At 44.9% G+C, this 26,118-nt stretch overlaps 1 protein-coding gene across 5 annotated transcripts in view; it reads right to left on the bottom strand.

Annotated features, from left to right (window-relative positions):
- NRG1 (neuregulin 1) overlaps window positions 1-26,118 on the bottom strand; it is a 420,325-nt gene that overhangs the window by 107,619 nt on the left and 286,588 nt on the right. For 3 of the 5 annotated variants that reach the window (XM_068928358.1, XM_009687597.2, XM_068928361.1), the window contains 2 exons: window positions 24,787-24,837; window positions 21,824-21,874 (listed from right to left, as the gene is read on the bottom strand). The exons of 1 other annotated variant lie outside the window; for it this stretch is intronic. In XM_068928358.1, the coding sequence (XP_068784459.1) occupies window positions 21,824-21,874; window positions 24,787-24,837 (102 nt within the window). The remainder of the gene's footprint in view (window positions 1-21,823; window positions 21,875-24,786; window positions 24,838-26,118) is intronic. One more of the 5 variants, XM_068928359.1, reaches the window with a different exon arrangement.

Here is a 26,118-nt window from a genome sequence, read left to right on the forward strand (position 1 = left end):
GGGGGAGTCACTGGATGCCTACAATTTGAGCAAAGGTCCTGAAAACCCTGAATCGAGGAATTATCCCTCCCACATTGATCCCTGGATAATAAAGCACTTAAACATGCATGGAGTTAAGCAAGTAGTGAAATTCCTTCCTGGTTACAGATGGGCTAGATCACATATCTAAGTGCCTTTTTGAACCAGGGCCTAATTCAAGAACTGAACAGGGATTTTTGAGCCTAGTGCCACGGTTTCACGATATACACAGTTTGGCAGCGATACCCTCCTTTTCCCTTCCTCTCCCTGCTTGTTGCTGCCTCTGCTCTGCCACCTGCACTGTTTCAGCACCACTGCTTAAGTGGCTAGGCTGCGAACTGGATTAGGGAATAGATTTTTGACTTAGAAAACGGGTGTTTTTAAACTTTTTTTTTTTCCAAATGAGGTCAGCTTACCAACTGCTTCCCAGCGCAGCCCCATAAACACGCCTGGAGGCTGGAAGAACGGGAGCAGTACCCTGCACCAGAGGACAGAAACCTCTTGACCTGGTCTTCTCATCAAAGACCGCACAGTGAAGCCAAGAACCAAGGCCCCTTCTGAGTCAAGGCTTGACTTAGGCACACGTTTAAGAACCAGACAAGATGCCTGTTATCTAGAAAAATCTTGATTCTACTTTTTACACATTTCAGTTGTTTGTAATGACAGAGTTATTCTTACACTTGCATGAATTCTCAACTTTGGCTGTTTAAAACTCCAAGGCACCAAACCACTACTTTAAAGCATCATTTTTAAAATTTCAGCTACCTGGACTTTCATATAGAGTGACTCTCCAGCACATATTTAATATCTTGTTATTGTCAAAATAAAACTACCGACATCAAAGACATGCAGCCACCACACTTACTGCAAGGAAGAACTTTTGCACCATTACATAAAGAGACATTAATGACAGGATATTAAGATACTGCTAGCTTAGATTTGTAAAGTATGCCTTACAATGCAGTTCTGCATTCAGAATCTGCAAGCTTCAGAATTTTATTGCAGAGAGTAATATGCTTCGGCTCAAGGGCTGGTTTGATTTGCAGCCTTCTGCAAACACCTCCAGATAATGAATTTAATATACCTTATACTGAATCAAGATATTCATTCAATCACAGCGGCTGGTTCAGCTCTGGTCATGTCTATACGTAACCTCATAACGTTCAGGATAGAGTGGTAGAATTGAGACACTATCTGTTTAAAATATATTAAAAAACACCTGATTTGTAACTGCAAAATTTCCAATGAAAGCGACAGCTCTCATCGTATCTCAGAATTGTAGCATCACCCAGGACATTTAATATTTAATACTCTTTCTTAGTGATTCAGAAACCCAAAGAAGGCATGAATCACTCCTTTGGCACTGGCTGGAAAACTTTGTCAATTTCCAGCAAATAATTAAGGAGAATTCAAATAAGGATGACAAAGGAGATTTTATGTCTAGTCATGACTTTTGGTAGTCTAACCGAATATGGTTTTACTACACAGCTACGCTTTTAATTCAAATCCCTAACCTGAATTTTAAGGTGTGTTCTTGCAACATCTTTCTCATTCCTACGTCCAGGCACTGTTTGTGCTATATAGGGACTGGCACAAAAACAGACTTTCACCTTTTAGAAATCAAAATTTAAAGTGAAATAAGGCAGTTACTCTTCTCACACACTGAACTTTCACGTTCCCACATCGACTTGGGTCTTGTCAAGGAAGAGCGAGGAAAACAGCAGAGAAAACTCACAAACCTTAAAGAAACATCTACTGCACTCTCATTTCTCTGATACAGTTCAAGGCTACAGAGGAGATTCGGTGCTGCTCCCGACACTGTGCAGAGCCTTACACCAGTGCAAAATGCGTTCATTACAACTTGCTTGCACTTAATGGTCTGGCATGCACAGTGCAGGGCAATGTGGGTGATTGCTGATGGAAGATCTAAGAGCAGTAGTGCAGCTTTGGAAATATTGCTGTTTGCCAGGCTTTGGACAACCTGTGAATGGAGCACAGGAGGCAGTAACAGAGAGAAACATGCGTTTTTAAAGCTTGCAACAATGTAGAGGAGGCAAACAAATATGACCTTTGCTTCCAAACCTGACTACTTCTAATCCCCACTACTAATGGCAGGAGCATGCGTGGGAGTGTTTACACACCCATACAAACCTATATACTGGAATGAATGCCACCGCGGTCATCACGTCATCTGATGGGTGCGATTTTCCTGCAGCGTGTCCTGCGTCCAGGCTGCAGGTTCTCAGGTCACGTCTGCTAGGGAAGCCTTGTGTGACCCTGCCTTCCCCACAGAGTCAGTGGGGTGGCGATGGCATGAGAAAAAGTGGGTGGAGGGGACAGGCTGTCTTCATCTCTCTGCTTGAGGGTCCCTACGAAGGCAATACCTTTGCCCTGAAGCAGTACTTGGAAGGGTAGGCCAGGCAGCAAGGGCTGAGGTTACCCCATAATCTATATTCACAGACAAGCTCATCCGAATCACCGCCCAGAAAAAAAGTCAACTAAAATAGAGCTGTCCTCACCTACGCTGCTGGAGGTATGCGGCGCCTGCGGTGGGAGAGGTGGCTGTGATGGTGGGGAAGGGAAAGAAGTACCTACAAGCTGCAGGAGAAGGAGAAAACGTTATCTGGGGGCTTCGCACGGTTTGGGCAACGGTTTCCTGAAGACAGTGGGACCATTTTTCTGCTGAGTGTTTTCATCCACTCTTCTGCGCTGTTGCCACCCTGCTGCAGAGCTCAGCGTTAAAACAGCTGCAGCTCTCAGCCCTGCGGTATGACAAGATCCCAGGCTGCTCCAGTTACGGGGGCGGGGAGGAGGGATATGTTTCAGGCCCTAAGGGACATAGGGAAGCCCAAGTGACACAAATGGCAACTGCCAGGCCAATTTGCAGACAGCAAAACTCATAGTAAATGCTAAGGTGCAGACCCATAGCCTTTAACTTCCCTTGAAATCAACAGGCGTTTAAGTGCCTAAACAGAAATCGGACATGATGTAGCGCAGCTTCTCATCTATCCTCCTTCCCTAGTCCACAGAGAGAAAGAGGCACTTAGTGCCGTTCACTGCCTTAGCTTGTGCACGCACAAATGAGGTGAAGCCTGTCCCTAAGTCCCTGCCTGATCAAGGCCTTAATTTGCAGCCAGCTCCTATAAAGCTCTAGCACTCCTCCAGACATTGACCGCTGCAAAGGTGGCGCCAAATTTCTTCCCACTTTGGGCAAGAATTCAGCCCACTGAGCCAAGGCAGTAGTGAAGGTAACAGTGCTCGCTCTTATCCGAGGGTTGCAGCCTTGCTGTGGCTCAAAAATTCCCTGCACACTGCTTAACGGTTGCTTAACTCCACTTAAATTAAAAGCTGGCAAAGGGCAACAAACCCGCTCCGTCGTTCCAATTTCACGTTGAACCCCCGTGTCCTTCCTACAGGGCTTCTGACAAAGGAACTATATTTTAATGACCCTGCATGTGGTAGAGGAGAAAACAAGGATGTGACTAAAATAGATCATATTCTGAAGACACGAGCTCCATGGGGCAAAGCCTGTCTCCAGGCCAGAGCTCCCCTGGGCAGACTGGGGCTGGCACACGCACTCACGGGCATAGTGTTGTTTCTGCTTATTCCAGAAACCTGACGCTCTGCTGAGGAAGGAGAAGGCAGGATGTCTTGAAACCTTTTGAACTCCTTTTGCCCCAACGGGCTTAGACGGTACTGCTAACTCACTGATCAGTTTGAAATGATTCTCTGCGGTTCTTGTTAATAACGCTTTAAAAAATACGTGAAGTTCTGCGCTTTACGTTCCTCTCCTTCATTAGGCATCAGTTCATGGGTTCGTCAGGAAAGTAGCCTGCCTCAGTTCTGCACAAAACACTCTTTGAAGCTGCCTTGAATGACGCAAAAGGACTACGACTTAACTGAAAGACAGAAGGGGACAAAGTTTTGGCCTGCACTGCTGGATATACGCTAGTAACACTGCACAGGGCAGGTGTGAGCAGACAGTACACTTCCCCTAGCTCACTTAAGGAGCGCTAGCATCCTCCCAACAGTGACTATTAACGCTAGACGTGGGCTAATTAAAAACCCATACAGCTGGGGTCTAATCAGCTTTTATAATTACTTGTAGCTGTTCCCACCACCTTCCACCTTCTCTCTTCCCCTATTAAAAAAAAAAAAAAATTCTCTGTGCATGTATGTAGTTACAGGAAGCATAATGCATTATTAATGTGGCTGCAGCAGCCAGAAAGTTTACATTTACTGCTTACCATTGTAGAGGTAAGTTGCAGCTTCTGGCAACAGTCAGCTGGCTGCTGCATTAGGTAATGAGAGATTTTCCAGCCATACCGACCGAAGTAGCTAAATAATACCAGATATTTTGAAAATCCCGGAGGCAGGGAGGGATGGTGGGGCTGAATCTGTCACCAAGGCAGGCAGCTATGGACCACCTGTAGGCATTATTCCGGGAACAATTAACTTGCTACAATACGGTTGTGTGTTTTCTTTGATGCACAAATGTGATTACGTTCAAACACAGTTAACGCAAGTCGGAAATCTCCGGAGGACAGGCAGAGGGGAAATGGGCACAGGCAGCAGCGTGAAACAAATCGCCCCAAATTAAAGTCTTTACCAAGCCCTTTTCCTCATGCCCATGTCCCACTGAAACAACACGGCGCTCACAGCGAGCCGGAAAAACCCCGCACTTGTCCTGTGGTTTCAAGGAACAAGTCAGACAAGCCAGAAGTGCTCATTTCCTGGCGTACCGCACAATGACCTGTCCTTGCAGACATGTATCTGTCAAGATGGTATCTGCACACGCGCTCTGAAGAAATGCCTTTCAGGTTTCATTTTCCAGTTGATCCTGGACAGCATATTGTGCTGCATACAAATACAGACGTATAGCCCGAACCCCTGAAATGAAGGCTCAGAAACAGCAGGAAAATATGGTGTGACTTCAACACGTAATAAAGCTGTGGATTAGACAAATGGATTAAAATCACAGAAATTAATTCAAATCTGCATCCCCAGCAGGATGCCTTTGTGTGCTATAAACCCGAGTTACTTTTTTTTTTTTTTTTTTCCCTCCCTCTCCCCAAGAGGTTCATTCTCTGCACAAAACGTGCAACTCCTTGTCACAGCGCCTAAAACGTGAGACCTGTACGCAAGCAGCAAGGAGCTGTCCTAAAGCTGAAGAATCAGGAGCTTCTCCCGCGGCGCCTCCAAGCGCCACGCGGATCTCAGCAACACGCCGAAAAAAGGCGAGCAAACTCCCTCCCTGGAGGGGAGGACCCCGGTCAGGAGCCGCGGCCAACTTGGCTAGCGCCGAGTTTGGTCCCCGCGACGTTAATGCTTTGCAGTCCCAGATCACTTCCTCGTTGCTGGGCAAGTCAGTGACAAAAAGAGCTGCAAAAAATGGGGCTGCCCCAGCACCTACCATTTGCACCGGGGCTCCCAGTTTCGCCCTGGAAACTGCGAACCCTCGGTAGTTTCCTGCTGACAGAAACGTACTCTTTCTTCTTCCCGTCTGCTGCACATAATGGGGATTAGGGCAACAACCCTGCAGCTGAAGGTGACTTCCTCTGGCAGCGGTTAGCTACAATCTCATCAGCTACACACTGCCATCGACTATTTCCCTACTGTAGACAGCCTTTTTAATACTGCTGTGGGGAACTGTACTGAGCTGACACAGACAAATCCTTCGGTAATTACTTGAACTAATCGTATTAGGAAAGAAAGGCTTTCAATTGCTAAAGCAACAAATACCTCTCAGAGAAGGAACCCCCGCACTTAAAGCACTGCCCCCCCTCAACCCCCAAATAGCCTGATTCTTATTTTGCATAGGAAAAGATGTGCTAATTGGGATCAGACTGTTTCACATCTTAACAATTTGTTAAAAAAATAAGGAAAAATTTATTGGAAATGACTACAGATTCTACGGAACTCCGCTCTCTTCCACATATTTTATTTGTATTTTACAAGTCCACCATTCAGCTTGTATATCTTCCAAGTAAAGGGGACAGATGTTCATAGAATGTGAATAATTGTATAAGGATTTTGCCTGTGCTCCAAATTTGTGCTCCAAGTGGGGATCCAACTTATGAGCCCCAGATTTGCTCTTATTTCAGTGCTGTGACAACACCACAATGGTAGAGTTAACTCTTTCACGGGCACATCAGACATTCAGCTAGAGTATTTAAAATGACAGTAGCTTGATTTATTGTGCAATAAGGAGAATTATTCTGTGGCCACCAGCCAAACAACTAATCTTTTAATATGGCATGTGAAGTCGCTGCATTTTCTTTATGAGAAGAAATAACCAGCTCCAAAAAGAATGTGCTTAGGCACCTAAAATGGGCCTAGCTTGGCTTATAAGCACCCCTGTCCACGTGGCCTTCTGCACTTTACTTCCTTTCTCACGCTTGCACCTGATCATGACCCAGAAACAAGGCTGTCCTCCGTTTCTTGCTCTAGATGGTGCTGGATGAACCAGAATGCTCCTCAGACCCTTCTGGGCTGGAGGCTCTTTCAGGGACGATTTACTTCTGAGCTCCTCCTGATGCAGGAGGTGTCCAACTTCACAGAAAAAGAGGTAATATTTTCTAGACTAAAGAGAAGATGAGCTCACTCAAGGTTTTTTATGAAACCTTGTGGCCGGAGGAAGGACGTGCTGAACACTATCTCTTCCTAGACTAATTGGTGCATTTATCCAATGGTGGTTTAGTGTGCCTTTTTTTTTTTTTTTTTTTCTTTTTTTAACCAGAGGGAGCTGAGCTGAGCACCTGAATTCGGGCAGCTGCCCCTAATACCTCCAAGTGAGGTGTTGAGGATCCTGGGACAGGCAGGACCAGAGACAACTGCCTCTGCTCTTTCCTGGGTATTTCCCACTTGCAGACTGGCTGCCTGGATCCCTGCTCAGCACGTAAGCGTGGCACATGTTGTGGTAATTATTTGGGCTAACTCTAGTAGAAAAGTCACAGGGGGGCCCACGCGTGCAGCTCAGTGTGCATGGGTTGCTCCCTCCAGGGCCAAGTGCCAGACTGGGATTCCCAGCCTGCAACCTTCATTTGTTTGGGTCCTAAGATGTATCCAGGGTTGCTCAGGAAAGCTTTCCTTTGGTCAGTGTCTTGCAGACATCCAGTTACTGAACTGTCTGTCGTTTTTGAGCTCGCAGGAATGTGAGAGCTCACCTTGTCCCAGTGTTATTAACCCTGTGATACAGTTCTGCATTTGCAGATGGATAGCCTCCCTCAAGTAGCAGACTTAGGAGAACGTAAGCAGATCTGCATTTCCGTTAGAGACCCTGGGATCCCTCTGGAAAGAAGGGTTGTTTGATGCGTTGGCAGCAGCACTGAGGTGTGTTCACCCTGAGTGGGAACGTGAAAACCAATGAGAGATGTGCAGAGTCTTTGCAGGACCTCTCTCCCTCTCCTTCATTCATTTAGCAAGTGCAAGTACCTGCAAGGTCTCTTCACAGCCTCTCACCTAACAAAAGCAAGGGCGAACATTTTGGTTGGTGGTGAAAAAATACAAGAATAACAATTAAAAACTCCAGCCATCTCAAAAATACATTGCTTCTGTCAGGGACTAATGCATGAATTACAAAAACTCAGGCAACTAACTTTGAGCCTCTGTCCTCACTCGTACAGCCTGCCTTCCAAGCTGAGATCAAACACCTCATTTAACAAATTGAGCCTTTTCCCCTTCCCCTTAAACATTCATCTTTAAATATCTACATTTTCTCATAGTAGCATTATGCATGGTGTTTGAAATAGGCATGGTCATGGAAATTCCCAGAGGAACCCGGAGCACGGCTCATGTTGCTCTCACTGCACAGGAAATGCAATCGTTCTTATTCATCTATAATGAAGAGTCAGATTCATTGTCTCGCTGTGCTGTGGAGGAAATTGCTGCATAATATCCTTCCATAGCAAGACAATCCTCTCTCTCCAAAGCAGGCTAAACATGCAAATTCTGTAGACATATTTGGTGCATTTCTAACTACAGCGGGTGAAACAACGGGACAGAGGAGAGCTTGGGTGACAAGAAAACGTGTGCTGGCTCCCTGCAGAAGATGTATTTTTCCTTGCATGTTCATCCATATGTTAATTGCATCTACTCTGAGATGAATAAAGGTGAAACTGTGATCAATCAAAGTCAGTTAGACGTCTTGCCGTGACTGTAACACACTCCTCCTGCTCAGCACTTCACAAGGGCTGCAAAAAGGCACCCCCAAACTTCTCTCAGTTTAGGTTTGCACATTACCAGCGTAGTCAAAGATTTAATATCTGCATGGGGAATGGGAACATGCATTCCCTTCCTGCATTAGCAAAAAGAAGCACTTCTTACGCAAGGGCTAGGAAGCCTCATGCTTTAGAATATCAATCAATTATATCACAAGACAGCAAGGATGACTTTTAGTGAGTGACAAAACAATTGCAGTTATCCATGAAGACTCTTTTTACTTCTCCCCCACCCTTCCTGGTCCTTGCCTACAGTTAGATACAGAGACTGTAATCAGCAGAGCACTGGCATATTCTGCTACAGCAACACCTATATTCCCACATCAATCATGCACAACTGTATTGAAGGTGTCTGAAATGGCAAGTGACTTCAGCAGTAACGTCTGATTATGCAGCTTACTGCTGTAATCGTTTCTATTCAATGTAGATAATGGATGAGGAAAGGCAGCAGGCCCAGGGAGGATTAAACATTGGTTAGTGACTCAGGGACTTTCTGTTGTCCCTGACTGCCCAGTGCGTGCGTCTGCAAGGTGGGGAAAGCTCTTTTGCAAAGTCAGTAGATACTGGGAGGCCTCATGGCGAGGAACCTGATCCAAGGCATAACAGGGTGGTGGTTGCTATAGGAGAGCAGGAGGGAGCTGCAGCCAACAACCAAACAAGATTAGAGAAGAGACAAGGCTCCCCACAGGTCTAACAAGAGGTAAAATAGCAGTCAGAAAGGATGAGTTACCTCTCATTGCCATGGCTTTGGAGGAAATTCATTTAGCAGTGGCATCATCTTTCTATTGTGTCTTTCTCACACTAGTCTCTGAGGCACCAACTGGTGCCTTCTCCCCGAGACTGGACACTGGGCTCAGTGGACCTGAGGCTGGACAGTCTGCATGCTTTGATGTGTCTCTGACTAGTCTGCTTTGCTATAATTTGACTGTGTACTGATGGCAGAACTTCCGCCCTGCAGCAAATAGTGGTTTTTTCAGATGGTTAGCTTCCCTTTCTTCTCCTACTTCTTTAAAGCAGATGAACCTCACAACAGCAAGCTGAACCGAAAGGGATAGCCAATTGTCTTTTTGTCTCCCGTGCTAAAAAGTTAGCTGATACTCATTTATTCTTAAATATTATTTTTAAGAATTATTTTTTCTTTTAAGAAGTTTTAAAACTCTCAGTAAACATCTGCCGGTTTATCAATGATGGCTAATATCTTTCTACTACAGCTACCTACTCCACATCTTGCTTGCCCATTTGATAATGCTCAGCATGTTGTGTTAACCCTTTTTAGATAATTTTTTCTTCATCTAGAGAAAATTATCCATCTAGAATTTCTTCTACGCTACTTTTTTAGCTTTTGTGAATGGCAACCTCAGATTTTACGAGATATTTAAAGATAATAAAAGCTATTCCTCAAGATCAAATATCATACTGTGCAACAAACTATTAACAAATTAAAAATGAAGAATTCCTCTCCTATAGCCAGCCCTCCTGGCTGGCAATCTGCTAACAGTGTCCATGTGTGTACGAAATTCATTTGCACATTTAAATTGAAAAGCTCCATTTGCTAAGCCTGCCTACAACTCTGCTCTCTCACTTCAGCTAATATTAGGTCTCCGATGTGTGCATGTTACCCAGTAAACATGTAATTGAAAATGCAATCCACAACTAGTTATCTGGAATTTTACTGCATATTTTCCACGCATAGACAATAGCAACAGCAATAAGTCAGCTCTCCAGGACCCCATTTGGCTGAAAGAATCAGCAGGGTGCTGTTGCTCAGCTCTGGTCCTCTGAACTGAAATTTACCTAGAGTGCTGCTGCAGACACGAGAGGTCACTGATACCCTCAGTGCAGGATGCAGAGCCCTTGGGGAAGGGACCAAGGATCTTCTGCATCCGACAGAAGCACGCAGTAGGAGCAAGCTGGGGTAGATAGTCCCTGTGCCTTGCCTCGTTCCCGCTGGCCCTGCCTCCGGGAGGGCATCGCACCCATGCCCAGCCCCAACATGCTGGCCTAGCACAAGCGGACGGGACTTTAGGCTTGTGTCGTCTCCCATGAAGACCGGGATTGATCTACATCTCTTTGGGATTACAGTCACACTTGCTCAGCTGCTAGACTGGAAAAACATGTGCAATCCATATTCACAGCATTCCTTCCCAGGCCGGCCCTTAACCTCCTCCTCCCTCCAACGCAACAAACGTACAGGAAATACAAGCACCTACGGCGCATCCCTTAGCTTGCCTAGTAACCAGAGACAAGCATCTGATTTAGGGCCCGTTACGTAGGGAGAACGGAGACTGCAGCTCTGCTTCACAGCCGACAGACAGACAGACAGACGGACGCGCGTCCGAATGAGCTGTCTTGCTCCCGAGGCCCTCCTGCATACTTCCTGCAAAATTCATTTTTAAGATCCTTCTGACCTCTTGCAGACTTTGAGACAACCGTTGCCCTACCGTCTGTTAATTATTTGTTGTTAACTGCGGCAACTAACGTTTATCGCGCAAATAGTTAAAATATTCAAGAGCTCTGGAGAGCCTGCAGCTTGTTTTAAGACAAAGATTGATCCCAAGTGGAAAATGGAAGGAAGGAATTTTTCCAGGGAAATAGTAAAGGTCATAGTCATAGCATGAAAACTTAGGTTAGGTTCCAGTCTTATTTCCCTATGTAGTCTGTGGAGTCCGGGGAATTATTCCATGTTTGTACTGCTTTAAGTAACATAAAAGGGAATTTGAAACAGTAAATGACAGTTTTGGACTTTCTTGTAAAAAGTGGGGGGTGGGGTGGGGTGGGGGGGTGGCTTTTACTCTGACTACAGTACCGGACATTCAAACCTGCTCTTCTTCCAGAACAATAACTACGCTGTTGAACTGATGCCCCATGGCATTGGATGCCAGTGCTTAAGACAATAAATAAAATTTTAGCAACAACTAAAAGAATATCCTCAGTTACTATATATAAAAGCACGGACATTTCAAAACAAATAAAAGCATAATATGGTTAGCTTACTTCTAATGTAAGGAGACGAGAAAAAATCTTCTACCACTGACAATTTGTGCCACCGTTGTCAGAAGTGGATCTCTTGGGTAGATTTCTTCAAAACAGGTTAACTGTGGCCTCCCTCAAAGCCAGAACAACCAGCTAGATGTCTGCCTGCAAGCATCTGAAGAAACACCCTCATATTTATTCCCCAGAGTATGGCTTTATCTTTTTCTATTAAAAATTAACCACTGCAGTAATTCTCCTCAACGAATTTGCTGACATTTTGGAAAGCTCTAGGGAGAATTTCTGAACACCTGTCAAATACTTGACTACCTTATTAAGAATCATGCTTCAGATCATTGTGACTATTACCAGCAAAATATCAATAATAAAGTTCAGTGTTCCACTTTCTGAACCTCAGTAAAACAATGACTTTACTATCTCATTTAAATCATGATGAGTCTTCACTTCTGAAGGGCTACTACCAGACGTAAATGCTAAACATTAAGATAAGCTCGGTGCTTGTAAAAGCTTCGGGCTGTAGAGCTGCATCCAGCCAAATCCTTCCTGACTCAATATCTGTTGTGAACATTTATAACTCCAAAGCAAGGAGCTTTTCCATGCTGAATAAACACAACAGAAACAAATGAGCAAACAAAAATGCCAAATGCTCAGGGCATTAAAAAAAAAAGGTCTTGTCCCCCCTAGGCTTGAGACTGCGGTCTCTGCAGCGTGGTCCGGCCTTCCTGCCCAAGAGCAGTAAAAGGGAATTAAAGTGTGGCTTGGGAAGGCTGGGGAAGGCAGATGCTGAATACAGAGGGCAGGGATGATGCTCTCAGCCCAAGGTAAGTGTCATCTACAGGCTGCATTTATGTGACACACAACTTGGCTGCACCTCTCCTCCGGGCCCCACAGTGAACCCCTCCACCCCTCAGTAAAAATAATTTTAGGGTATTTGATTTTTTTGCAGTGCAAAGTCTCTGAGGTCTCGAAGGGTGGGTCTTAGCGGTGTTTTTATGTTATGAAAATGGAAATACGTTAAATTCCTTCTGGTGCAGTGTAAAGGCCCTGGGGAGTGTTAGGGGGTGCAGTATCTGTTGGGATGATGTGGGAGGACTGCTTAGGACCTCCCTAAGCCCAGCCTGGAGGAGTTATTGCCTCCTAGGAGCCCTCCTGGTGCACTCGATCCTTCATATAGTGCTTGGGTGTCTTGCAGAGCAATAGCTGACATGAGCCAAAAAGATACAAGGAAGCCTGTTAACGAAGAAACAGGCAGACCCTGCTCTATCACTCCTCGGCCTCGCTTCACTTAGCAGTCTAGGCTTAGCCTTAATGATCAGCTGTCATAAATTAGAAATGCCCATGCTACTTTAACTTGCAACAGAGTTGATGCAGTTTGGAAATCAGAGTGCCGTGAACAGTTTCCTCCCAACGGGCAAGCACATCTCTGCAGAAGGGAAAATTCGGACTTGTCAATAGATCTCAGACAGCTGGATACTGCTATTAATATGAACTACTAATGAGGCCTACAGAGCTCTGTACATCCGTAATAAAGTTGAAACGCCTACTCTGAAGAGTGGGCAGTCAGGGGAAGAAAATCTTGTGAAGAAACGTAAGAGCTGCTATATAGGTATGTATTCACCATAGAAAATTCTGACACCCCTCAGACACTTTATCCTTACAGCTTCCTTCTCAACAAGCCAAACCAGCTATCTGTACCTTATTCCACCATATTCGTGCTTTATTTCCACCTTACTGCGGATGCAATTCATGACTACTCACTAGCAAACTACTGCTAAATATTTAGGAAGATGTACACCTAGAAGGAAGACAGTACTGTAAAAGGCTGCTTTTAATTGCTGCAGCCAACTACAGTGATTCCTTCTCCTCTCTGTGCAAGGGCGGATGGCAAGAACAGCAGAAACCATTAGGAATCTGCAGGAACACTTTGACAATGAAAGTCACTAGGAGATACAACTTTTCCGCTTTGCATCCAGTAAGAGACGTTACCAAAAAGCAATTCAGAAGAGATACTGCCATGAAGGAAGGTTTGATAATTTCTACCCAAGGGTTTAGCTTGGCTCCCCCTATATTATTAGAAGATTGCAAAAAATAGACACACGAAAAAAAAGCATTGCTTTTAATTTACCTGGTTAGAACGGCTGTATTCTAACTTGTGTCGCAACCATAGCATACCAACGTGTTCATGGAGAACTTAATAACAGCCATGGCTTTTCATCTATGAAGAGATCACATTTATTCACATAGAGCTCTACCTCTGGCTTTTGAAATATAACTTTTGTCATGCATCTTGCATTTTTCAAGAAGTAAAAAGTAATTTATCAACTGGTTATTTTAAATGAAGTGGGAACGTGTTCAGAGTCATAAACTTCAACCCTGGGGCACTTTCACCTATCCAAGTGGTAGAGACTCCTTGGATTCCTGCTTGGGAATCAAGAGAGCCCAGGAGACCAGTCAAATAACTCAGTACCTTCCCTCCACCTATTGCTCTCTGAGAAACCTGCCCTTCTCCCTAGACAACAGCATCTGCCTTAATGGTTGATTAGAATGCACCATATAGGAAGCTCACTGTGAAAATAAAGCATGAGACCCACTTTCATGCCTTTTTTTCCCTTTTTTTTGGTATTATTTCATTCATTTACTGCTTTTGCCTCTCTGCAGATTTTCCCACTGCCAGACCTCTAACTTTGCACAATCTTTAACGGTCCAGGATCCTTCTACACCAACGTGTCTCTGTTTACTGCTCATGCGGCCTAAGATCTCCCCTGGGAGGATGTAGAATAGAAAGCCTAGAACATACCAAAGAAAGCTGGAAATACTTGCCTCTCCATCAAGGGGAATCCAGCAAACTTCCAGGTGCGCTGGGTCAAATCAAAGCTAAATTCCCTTTAGGCCCTACCTCTTTGCTGGAGCTTTCCTACTGAAGCCAAAACAACAGGAACTCCTCCTCCAGAATGAGAAAGCAGGCTGCAAGCATGTCCTTCTCAAGCTAGGAGGGCCTCCTCAGGATCAGGAAGGGCCTTATATTGCTACTCTTACCTGGGGGTTAACACAACAGGGTGCCTCAAGCAAAGCCTTTCTACAGGTACATACGTTGTTGGCTAAATAGGTGGACAACAAGGAGATGAGCAGAGTACCTGGATTTTAGGGAAAACTTGGGAATTGCTTGTTTTATTAAAATACTGATATTATTCCATACGCATGCAGTACACATTAATCATTTCTTGCCTGCTGTGAGTATCCTTTTTCACACTCTTACTGAGCTCTTTGGCTGCCTTATGCTTTCCTACAAAGTACTCACATTCTTGATTTCAGCATGGTTAATGACATATCTTGATTCATCTGAGAGCCTGAAATAGATGTGTGCTTCTGTCAAGGTCATGTATTTCATGTTGTTCACAGATCTCCACCCAGCTAGTATCACTGCCTGTCTTGTAGTTTTATTCACCCTAAACTACCTTGATATCTCGAAAATAGTATAAAAGCGGGAAGATTTTGCAAAGGTTGCCATGAAGCATGTTCGTAATTGCTGTCCAGGAAGAGTCTAGCCAGTGGAGAACCGGACACCTCGAACACCTGTTTTTGTCACTGTGACAGTACCAGGGACTTTGTCCCATGTAAGTGACAGCAATCAAAATGCTAAGGTTCGACCAGCAACACGTCCCTGTGCTACAAGCTTGCCTTCTTCACGATCACTAATTCAGAATAGATTAGGCTGACAAAACTGCAAGACACTGATTTTGGGCACATATGAGACCTACACAGTGAGGAGAACAAGCCAGAAAGGCGTAAGTTAACGACTCTGTTACAAAAGGTTTTGACCTGATTAGGTCCTCTAGAAGACCTTCAGAGAAATCAGGCCTGATCAAAAGCTGCATGAAGCCAAATTCCCATATGATTTACAGGATGTCAGAGACTGTAGGGTCCTGACTTACTCATGGATGCGGAAATGCTAGGAACAGAGCTCATCATCTCTTATCTCTGAGACCCATCTAGGGCAGCAATTGATGGCGTAGGGGTTTTAGCCAGCTGCCCTGTTGTGAAGGCGTCTCCCGCCCCACTAGTGGCCACACATTCAGCTTTTAACTTATCTTTAGCAGCAATTGGAGATGATCTACAACACGATACAGGCCGGTGAAACTCTACCAGAAATAATCCAAGCAATAAAAATGTGTGAGGGTCCTTGCACGACAGGTATGCCAGCAGAACAGCTTGCTGCATGTTCTGTGGTGCTCTTCAATGCCGTGAGCATGCACACCGTCTGAAATAAACTGATCCAAATCATTGCCTTCACTCTAACATGTATATACTTTGTAAACCTATATATGTATGCATATTTATATATAAAAAATTATTGCCTCATGATATACAAATCCTGAGGCAAGTGCTAGCCTTATAGATTTATTCCTTATACACACAAATATGCAGATGGCTAAAGCTAATGTTCTTAAAACCCTTCCAGTCTGGCGGCTGTATTTAAGTAATACAAACTCTTCCACTTATTCCTTTGTGACTGTTATGTTAGCTGCTTCCAACTTTAACACTGCTCATCATACCCATCATTGCCTTTTACTTCTATGACCTTTTTAAGGAAAGGGGAAAAAAAAAAGCACAGAAGAGACTTGACTTTATAGTAGTGGTCTGATCACAAAAGGATGACATGTACAAACTTCCCATTGGGGCTGCCTAATCCTGCTCGGATCCTCAATGCCAGCCCAATCCATCCTTCAGAGCAAGGACTGAGATTGCAACTGCAGAGAACCCTGCAAGATTAAGTGATTTGGAAGCAGACATTTAATGTCACCCAGACTTTAGATGGGGAATTGCGCAGAGGCTGAACGCTGTGTTGCTGAGAAATGTTAACTAATCACACGAGTTTGCCCTATCTGGGAAATTCAAACACAGGAAACAGGATCTGCCATGCCAGATCAAGTCATAAGTGTACTGAGATTACCGCTGTGTCACCCAATTGCTGCTAGTGTCCGCTGTGCAGAAAAGTAATGTGAAAATACCACATATTGAACTAGGTTTCTACAGGGGGATCGAGACGTATCTTCAGCTCTCATTTTTCAGCAAGAATCCACTAGCCAGAAGGCTTAAATTAATTTTATATTGAATGACAACAGGTTATCTGACCCTGCCCTCACTCACCTGCTCTGTCCTTAGAGGAACAGGAACTGTTCTCTCCAGAGAAGATGATTCAGAAAGACAGGAACAGAGAAATAATAACACAAGATGCAGGATGTGGCATAGCATTTCCTCTGACCCAGGTGTCAGATACATGGCTTTCCTGGAGAAGCAGCCTTTCAGCCCCTGGAACTGATGAGTTAAACACTGAGAGTCGGAGATGGCAGACTAACTTATTACAAGAACAGGGGCTGGGAGTCCTGCTGTGCTAGCAAAACTGCAATATGAGTAATTGCCTTTGCCCATCTGAATTCCTTCAGATTTTTCAATTGGATACAGCATTCTTCACTTCCTGTCCTGGCCCAAATGACTGTGCCCTGTGACTAGAGCCTCCTAAAACAGTTTTACCATTTCACCAAACATAATTGCGTTTCAGAAGTGACTGAGCTGATAGCAGACTTTATGATAAAACAGCTCAGCCCTTTTGGTATAAAAGGAGTTAAATACACATTTAATGGCTAGGTTGTGTCCTGCTTTCTTCTGATGTTTTCTCTGTGCTGCAGCACTGTCCACCACACTATTTTCTTTGCTTCTCTCTTGTAGAGGGAATATTAGAAATGAACATCTGTCAAGCTCAGGATAAAGTGAAGTCAAACAAAACAAAGGGATCTCTGAATTACTGCAGAAATTCTATATGTCCTACATTCTGGTATACTGCAAGATATCTGGTCACCAAGTCACACTACATATTTCATGATCTGCAATTCACATGGACCTGAGAGAGCAGGAAAGACCTTAGAGTAGTGGGATTCTCTATTTTCTTGATTCCGTAGGTTTTGCTCACACATCAAAGGGAAGCATACACCTCTAGGTCCCTTTGCACGAGTACTATTAAAAAAAAAAAAAAAGATGCTAGCTAAAACTCCAAACATCAGGTAACAGGGTAACTTGAAAGGTCTAAGGGTGCACTACAAATCAAGATGACATGTTTAGACTGTTGTTCAAAACACTAACCGAATCAGAAGGTGTTTAGAAGTTTGGATAAGTCTCCCGTAGGCAGAGGGGAATATAGCCACAGCATATATTCAGCCGTCCAAATCTCTGCAAGAACGTTGACCCACCGCTGCAAAACCTGCACCATCGTGGGACAAGGCTTACTGTCCTCCGGAAATCCTGATTCAGGCTTGCTTGACTCTTACACAAAAGGAATGTTTTTCTAAAGTGAATGCTTGTTATTAGATAAACAAATAAATAATCTACTGAGAAAAAGGACTGAGTTCACTTTAAGACATGAAGGAAAGCAGAAACTAACCCTTTCCCTGTTAAGATTTTAGCACACAGGTGATTTACTGGCCAGGCTGTTTGTCCTGTAAGTGTAAAATGTCTGTGTCAAAAATACCCTGTAAACAAACAGCCTCTAATACCGTGTCAGAGAAGGTTTTACTGCTCAGCATGGAACATTTAAAAAAAAAGCAGCTCAGTATGCTCTCACCTGAGAAAATGTGACAGGCAGAATGTCTTTGCGTGCCTCCTTGCTGTGTGCTCTATCTGGTCTCCATTTAATATGCAAGCTGGAGTCCGCATTATTGTACCATGAAGAGGTGAATTGTTAGGAAGGTGCCCTGCTGTGCCAGGCCTGGAGGCTGCAAGTTATTAATTCCGGAGAGAAGAGATGAGCAACCCTAGCTGACACATTCCTTCTCCAGCTGATCTTTCCTTTTTAATTTCTGCACACTTTAGAGAGGCCAGCATGAAAGTTTCACAGAAAATAAGATGAAGTTAATCTTGGGCAGACGACCGATATCGGGTCTTTCCCTCCAGCCAGAAGCCAAACAAACTCACCCTGTACTGCTCTGAAAAAGAAGCTGTAAACAAGGTGGGAAATGCCTCCCATCTGCTCCCCATCTGCACTCCTGCCCCCTAGCCAGGCATCACATCAGCCTGTTAGGCAGTGGTCAGGAGGATGCAAGCTGCAGGGAACATGCCTCAAGCATGTCCAAGCTATGGTTGCTAGCTCACTGTCTTGCACAGCAGAAAATATATGAACTCAGAATCCCAGCCTAAGGCAATCAGCTCTGGAGAAGACAACACACAGGATACCCAGGACCTCTGCTGCAAAGAGTGCCTCCACAGAGATTTTGGGGAGGCACCCTTGGTGGGCAGCATCGACAAGAACATGAAGGTAATATTGCAGGATACAGCTAAGTAAGCATTCCTGTACAAGCTGAAAAGTCTCAAACATGCTCCCATAGATTTTGGGTCTGTCCAGTTTCATCATTTCCCACTTCTTATAAATGCTCAGCTTGAGCTAACTGAACCCTCAGAGCACAGGTTTCCAAACTGGTGTAGAAACAGTAAGCTCAGGTGCTGCATCCCTGCTGGTCTACATACCACAGCTGTGGGGCTGGATGAGTCAACACTCACTTGAAGGCTCCTGCACCATACTGCAGATAGTCCCCTCACCAACAGGGTCATCACAAGCACCCTGTGTCTTGCCACTTCCCTTCCTCTTTTTCGTGCTGCACAGATGTTCCTGCAGAATATGTCCTCCAGCTGGAGGTTATGTACTGCTGGTGATTTTAACACAGGAAGTCTCGTTACTTCTGAATGTCTTCATAGGCATGTTCTAATTCACAAACCAGAATACAACTTTTGGATCTGCTTTTCTAAAAAAGGAAGACTGTCATGGTGTGCTGGAAGCATGGGTGTGCTATTTTTGGCCGTCAGAGGGAGAAGCCAAAACTTTTAACAGCAAGTCTCAAAACGGTGAAAACACCGCCACATTTTCTTTCTGTAGCCTTGAACACATAGTTGACTGAACTCACAAAAGCGAGGCGCTAAGGTTAAGTTTCATATTTACTTTCTCCACTGCAACACCAGGGAAGAAAAGATCCATAAGGTCATAAAGGACTTGTTCAGAGCACTGCAGTCCTGAAAACTGGGGAAGGAAAAATGCTTTCCATCCCCAAACTGTTCACATGTTCTTAAGAATGACCTTTGCAGCCCTCGGTAGTGAGAGTGCCTGGGGCTCCAAATACCATTGGTTTGTTCATTTCATTCAGCAGGGAAAATGCTATCACAGAGAACTCCATTGGCAAGAAAAATAAAAGCTATAACTTAGCTTTCAATACTACACACTATGAAATAAATACACATTCAGCCATCCTGGGGATGTTGGGGAGTGGAAGCGAAGTCGGTAACCATTTCTACCTAATAGGGGTATAATTAGCTGTCAGCATCGCAAAGTTTCCCATTAAAAAAACAGGACACAAAAGCAGGAATTTCCTCTTCCTCCCTTGGATTTCTGACGCGCCCAGTCACCAGCCCTATATGCGATGGCATGAAACTGAGAGTATGTTGCAGTTGTACTCTTCTCTCTCCCTACAGCTCCAGGTAGGACCCTGGATTACTGAAATCTGAGGCCAATGCTCTCAAAATGGGCTGGGTTTTGAAGGGTGTAGGTCTATGCAAAAATGTAAGAGTAGAGGGACTTGCAGTTTTTGCACGCCCATTGCAGAGCACCTTCCAGAGATGGCATTGTTAGAAAGTTTTACCTCTCCGAACATTTGTCTTTCCTTGGGACTTCAGAAAAGCAAAGCGTGCAACACGTCTGTTCACTTGTGAAGCCTCAGGGGAGAGAGCCTATTTAATCACTCTGCTGTTCTCAGGTCTTTCCCAGTGTCTGGCCAACAGTGACAGTGCTGGCATGTTGTCTGAAACATCTGCTATTGTCTGAGAAGTGGAAGGAAACAGTTTATTTTATCTCCTGTAGCTGTTATAAGATTGACAGTGACAAGTGTGAAATGGACATGTCCCACTGAAACCCAGAAAAGAAAAGCCCTAAGCAACTTCAGAATAAGTACATGGACCCAATTCCCTCATTGCTCCGTGCTGTGAGTAGACACTCACATCTGTTAGTAATAAACAACAGCTCCATCCTGCTTTGTAGTACCTTCACTACCCAGGAAAGACAGCAAATGTCCAGTGCTGCTCACTCTCCTCCCTAAGTTACTTTAGTGACTTGAATACTATTACAGTTCCTGATTTACATCAGCGTAACTGAGAAGAAAATAGAAAAAACGGACTATTTTAAATTACTCCAGAAATCGTTCCTGCCTGTTCTGCTGCTAAACATTGAGGGAAAAAATAGAACTCTTTACCCTTCTTACCTTTCTGGCAGAGAAGCTTCCTTTTTAAATAAAGGAATTTCAGAAATCCAAAAGCTTAACACATACTTAAAATATCAATCAATCTAATGCCTCCCCTCCTCCCTCCCCCAAACCCTTCACAAATACATTTTCCACATCTTATATAAATAATCAAAAATGTTGAGCGTACTGTGCCAAGGGACTTGGCTTTGAACATCCCATCTTCTGCTGCTGCAGTAGGTACTGTAGATGTGAGTTAAGAGCATCTATGTATAGCTTGCTACAGAATAAACATCACATTTCACAGAAATACTGGAGCTGTCAAGGTGGATCATGCTGCTGATCTGTCTCACCTGCCACCCCATTCTTGGCAGTGGGAAATGCTTAATGCATCAAGAGAAGGCCAGTATCCTGCCTCCCAAAGCCCTGGTCACTTTGATCATATCAAGTGTCCTTCCAGAACGCACAACACCAGGCTGGGTAGACAGAGGGTCTGGGTCTACTCAAGAGCTGAAAGGCACGTTCAAGGGTGAATGTGCATAGGATTGTGGGTGGAAAGCATGCTTCTTCAGGAGGCAGCGTTGCAGAGGGAAGGAAAGGTCCACCCTCGCCCCCTTGCAGGCTCAGCATGCCCCTGCGGTGAGCTGGGGCCACTCGGCCACCTCTGGCCTCTTCCCCAGAAGGGAGGGCATCTCTCTGGCTGCTCTGTTTCCAGTTCTCTGCCCCCCCCAGCCAAGGGAAGATGCACAGACAGACGTCCCTACCTTCGTCACCTTCCTCCCAAGGGCACCCTGGCACAGGGGAAAGAGCCTGAGGAACTGTAATGTGCAGCAGCTGGTGAGGGGAAGAAGGGAAACGTGCTCCAGCTGGGGATGGCTGGACCTGAGCACGTTCCAACTACCCGAGTGCCAGGGCTGCGGGGGTGGAGGAGTAAGAGTTCGCTACTGAGGCCATACGTTGCCCTGCTGTGTCCTGGGGGAGGGAATTCCTGGTAAGGAAAGGAAGGGAAGGGAGGGCAAGGAAGGGAATTCCTGGTAGCAAGCTCTGGAGCAGTTTCCTCTTCCTCTGCCCTGCCCAAACGTGCTCTTTGACCTTCCCAAAGGAAGGTGTTTAGCCCTCCGTCTGCAACCAACATAGCTCTGTGAGTTATACTGTAGCATCAAATAAACAGCAATCCTTCAGAAACATATCTGTAGGACCAGGAATCATTTTCAGTCAGTCTCCGTCCAGTACCGTAGCTCTAGGTACAAGCATATTGTTTGCGGAGCTACAGTAGGAGGTGTTGCTTGCCAGCAATAATTTAAACAATTTATATGTACTTACAGGAGGAAGTGTTTGTTCCTTCTGTTGAAGATTGTATCATAAGCATGGGTTCTGCAACACACAGAAGGCGACAACAAAGTTGTAAGAATACAACCACAGCTACACTGTTATACTGGAGGAGCCTGAACACCCTCCCCCAGAAGAGCGTTTTCTTTTTTCTTCTTCTTCTTCTTCTTTTTTTAACAGTAATCAGAAACCACCAAAGCAGAGAAAAAAATTAGATAGCTCCAGAAAGCAAAGAACTTCAAAGTCAGTACAGCATGTCCTAGGCACACTGTGAATAACCAATTACAGCAAAAACGCTCCACAGTCCTGGGAGGGAAGCCCAGGAGAAAACTGGCAAGAGAGCAGCAAAGTTTTCAGCTGTTTGTGACAAGCGTCAGAGAAGAGCAGAGGGCAGCAGGTCTTAAAGCTCCACATGCTGACCCCAGAAGCACTAGATGTTTTTCCTCTTCTCATACAAGCTCCAGATGGATAGCCAGGAGCCCTGGCTTTCAATAGCTATGGATAAGGACCTCTGCCTTGAAAAGAGCAGGATCCATGAGTGCCACCATCTCTGGAGACAGCAGCAGCTGGATGGGAGTGCAGGACGTGGTCCAGGGTAAAACTGGACCTACCACCAGGCCCAAAGTGGCTACAAAGAAAGGCAAAAGAAGAAGCATTCTCAAGCTGGCAAATAATCTTGCAAGACAGCTGAAGGAAGCAGCCCTTAAACATGACTTACACAAAGAAAGTGCTCAGAGAAGTTAAAGGAAGAAACATGCCAGCCTGAAACTAGGGCTGAACCTCCTGAGCTGTGAGGTACCAAACCAAGCAGTAAACAGGCCATGCATTTGTTTGGCTGCATGGGCTTTTACTGTTTCAGAGCCCAGCAAAAATATATGGTGTCATGCATGAATGAAGAATTGAAAAGTGCACTTGAGGAGTAGTGTGAGTGGAAGGAAGGAACTGCAGAAAAGAGCGCTTAACCTAAGGTGGCAGCGTGATGTGCTCTTTGGAGAGGGATGAAGTCAAGGTAGCTGGTAGCCTCCTTGTAGATCCCAAGAAACAGGTCAGACCTACTGCATACACTTTACTGAAATATTTAACAGCAAGTCACATCAGGCAGAGGAGGTGAATCTAGAGCCTAACAGAGTTTGGCCTTTAGGCACACCTAAAAGCTAAGGCCACTTTGTAAGCCTTCTCGTCACCAGAAAGTAGCAATATTTCAAGAAACTTAGCTCTTGGTGGTTTAAACAGAAGCATCTCACAACAGCCTATCTCCAGTTAAAGAAACAACATACTTATTTGCATTTGCAAGGCCTGGAAAAAAATCACTGGTGCACAAAACCCCAGTCACAACCAGTCAGAAAGAGAGTACTGCAGTGGATGAGAAAGCTGAAAGCGGCTTGGGCCCAGGGCTGGTGACAACTGTGGGAAAAATGGCACCTGGCTGGGTTTAGGACTGAGCAGATCTCTGCTCCAGCCACATGGCCAAGCCCTTTTCAGAGCTCCACAGGGACACACATTGGAAGATATCAGCAAGCGGCCACTGAATGCGTCTATTGCTTTCTGCTTTCCTTCAAGGCGACAGTGCGATGTGCCACTTGGTATTAAACGTGCAAGCGCAGTGATCTATCAGAAATGCAGCCAGCCTTTTGAACATACAAGCCTCTTCCTCTCCAGGGACACAACAGCAGTAAAGAGGAGAACAGTAAAGTGACAGCAGGCGCTGGAAGGAACACAAGCGCTAAAACCACCAGATTTCGTTCATGGGAAAGAAGGGAGCGAAGCGCAGGGACTACATTCTGGCTTCCCAAGGCACAAGGCAAGGAGAGCCCGGTGGAGTCAGTGACCAGCATGTCACCTTCTTCAAACAAAAATGGTTCCAATGGTTACAGGACCCTTGCTATTAGCTATGTGGTCTTGTATATGCCCAGTGAAGCATCAGTGACAGGCCCCACTGAGAACATGAAAGAATACGGGCTCTTCTGTCAGGCAGCAGTGCCAAGATTTCAGAAGTAGGTCGCCACACACGCAGATGCATCAAAGGAAAGACTGCAGGCATGCTAAATCTGGCAATCACACTATTTTCCTTGATCTAGCCTACAAACACTGTCATCTCACACTCAAACCTGTCTCTGCCAGACATAGCTTTCTCAAAAAGCTGGCAGGACCCCAGCCCCTTTGCCAAGCAGGATATGTGCATTTTGTAAATCCTTGGGATGCTCGGCTTACACATGCCTATCCACAGCTTCCTCAGCCAAACTCAGCAGTAGAGATGTCTGCTTGTACTGTGGCCATATAGAAAGCAGCTCCAAGAGTTAAAATAATAAAAGTGACTTCTCACTGGGGTCAGTTCCAGGAGTAAATCTGGAGTCATACAATATGTAACTGCAGGCAGGATGCTGAAACCTAAGTTCCATCAGTCTGAAAGGAAGCCATTCTGGAGAAGGTTGCTAGTATACGCTGAGGCAGCTTCAAAAGTGGTTAAAATACTGAGCACTAAGATACCTGTCCACATTCCTAGACTCAAAAGAGCTACCAGGCAATGTAACCAGTGCCCTGAGGAACACGGTGGTCCAGCTAACAGATTTTCTGGAGGAAACGTCAATATATGTATGTATCCTGCAACGCAGCATGCAGCTGGTAAGACTGATGAGGAATGGGAGAAACATGTCCTTATTCAGAACATGGTTATTACAAAATCAGATCCCGTTTCACTCAAGCTGCAGCAGGCTGAATACTGCAGACTAAACTAGCATCTTCTGTACACTGCAGCATACCAAAAATTATGCTTAGCCCTTCTTCATTCATTTCTTAAACCCTGAAGCAGCTCCAGTATTCAAGGTTGTACTTGGTGCTGAGGCTTTGGATGCAGGTGAATTGCTTTATGCTGAGAGAGAGCAGTCTCAGAGCTGAAGAAGCAGTTTCAGGAAGAAAGAGAGAAAAAGAAAGAGAAAGAGTCTGTTAATTCAACTTACGTGAAGAAGTTTTTGTCCCTTCTGTTGATACTGGTATCTTGCTGGTGCTCTCTGGAAAACACAAGAGGCAACAAGAAGTTATAATATGGAGTCAGACGATCCTCTAACTCAGCATTCAACTTGAAGGATGGACAAGGTAAGGGGGAAAAAGATGCTCAAAGAAGTAAGCTCAGATTCAGGCTCATTGGGCAGGGGCTGCAGTCAGACACCAGTCTGGAAGTTTCCTTTCGGGAAAAAATGAACAATGATGGTGTCTACTGGTGGGACTGAAGGGAAAAGCCAGTTTCTTCTGAAAGGACGCAGCTTTTCAATCTCTCTTTCTCCTCTGGGAATAACAGGTCAGTGACAACAGGTGAAATCATGCAGATGACTTTGCCTCTAAGTACATCCAATACGGTCCCTTGCCACTTCAGGGAAATCCTCTAAACCACACCTGCAAATCCAGTCTCCCATGGAATGACAGCTGAAGGCTCTGCAAGGGAAATCAGACAGTTGCATTGCTGAAGAGAGGAGGAAAGTTGATCTTCCCATACTGGTCATATGGAGACACATTATTGCTTCTGACAGTGCTGTGGACTTCTCATGCTGCTTGTTGAGCTAGTTGATGGCCATGGTGGATGATATTGCCATACTTAGATCCCTGCTAAATGTCTGGCGGAACGTAGATGAAAGAAAGTAGAAAGTAGGCTTTCATATGGGCTTCACAGGTTTGTACAGAGACCTCGTTCCAGTGACACCAATCGTCTGTCTGCCAACGGTGAACCCCACCAGCCACAGATGTATGCAGTTTCCTAGGTGTGAACACATTGCCTTTCAGTCACATACATTAGCAATCTCAGTCCCCTCCAAGCTTGCGCAATACTTTTCAGCCTTGGAGTGGTGGAGCTCAGTACAACTGTACGAGTCGCAACTTCACAGCTGGAGAAAGGCCACAGATTCCAGGGAAAAAGCCTGGGTTTGAATCCTCAAGGCATAACAAGAAGCCTTGGGTAGAGTGAGCAAAAAGAATTTAGAAAAAGCCTCATGAGAGATTTAGGAAAAGATCTTGGAAAGTCAGTGAAGATTACTCTGCAGTGCAATTTTTTTTTTTGATAATGAAGATAAACAGATGTTGTCTGTCTTGTTACACTACTGCAAATGCTTCAAGTCCTTCAAAAAAAAACCAAACGTTTTTCTTTTCTGTGATTCTAGATCAGATGTCCCCTCTGTTGTCTTCAGGGTCCAGAGATGAAATCAGTCCAAGAGTCTTTCCCTCAACACCCCTGGAGCTTATAAGTTAATTTCTGATTTGCTAGGTCTTCTACTCTTGTATTTTTTGCATTTTGGTCCAAT

This window comes from Struthio camelus, chromosome Z, assembly GCF_040807025.1.
Source record: "Struthio camelus isolate bStrCam1 chromosome Z, bStrCam1.hap1, whole genome shotgun sequence".
Taxonomy (NCBI): Eukaryota; Metazoa; Chordata; class Aves; order Struthioniformes; family Struthionidae; genus Struthio; species Struthio camelus.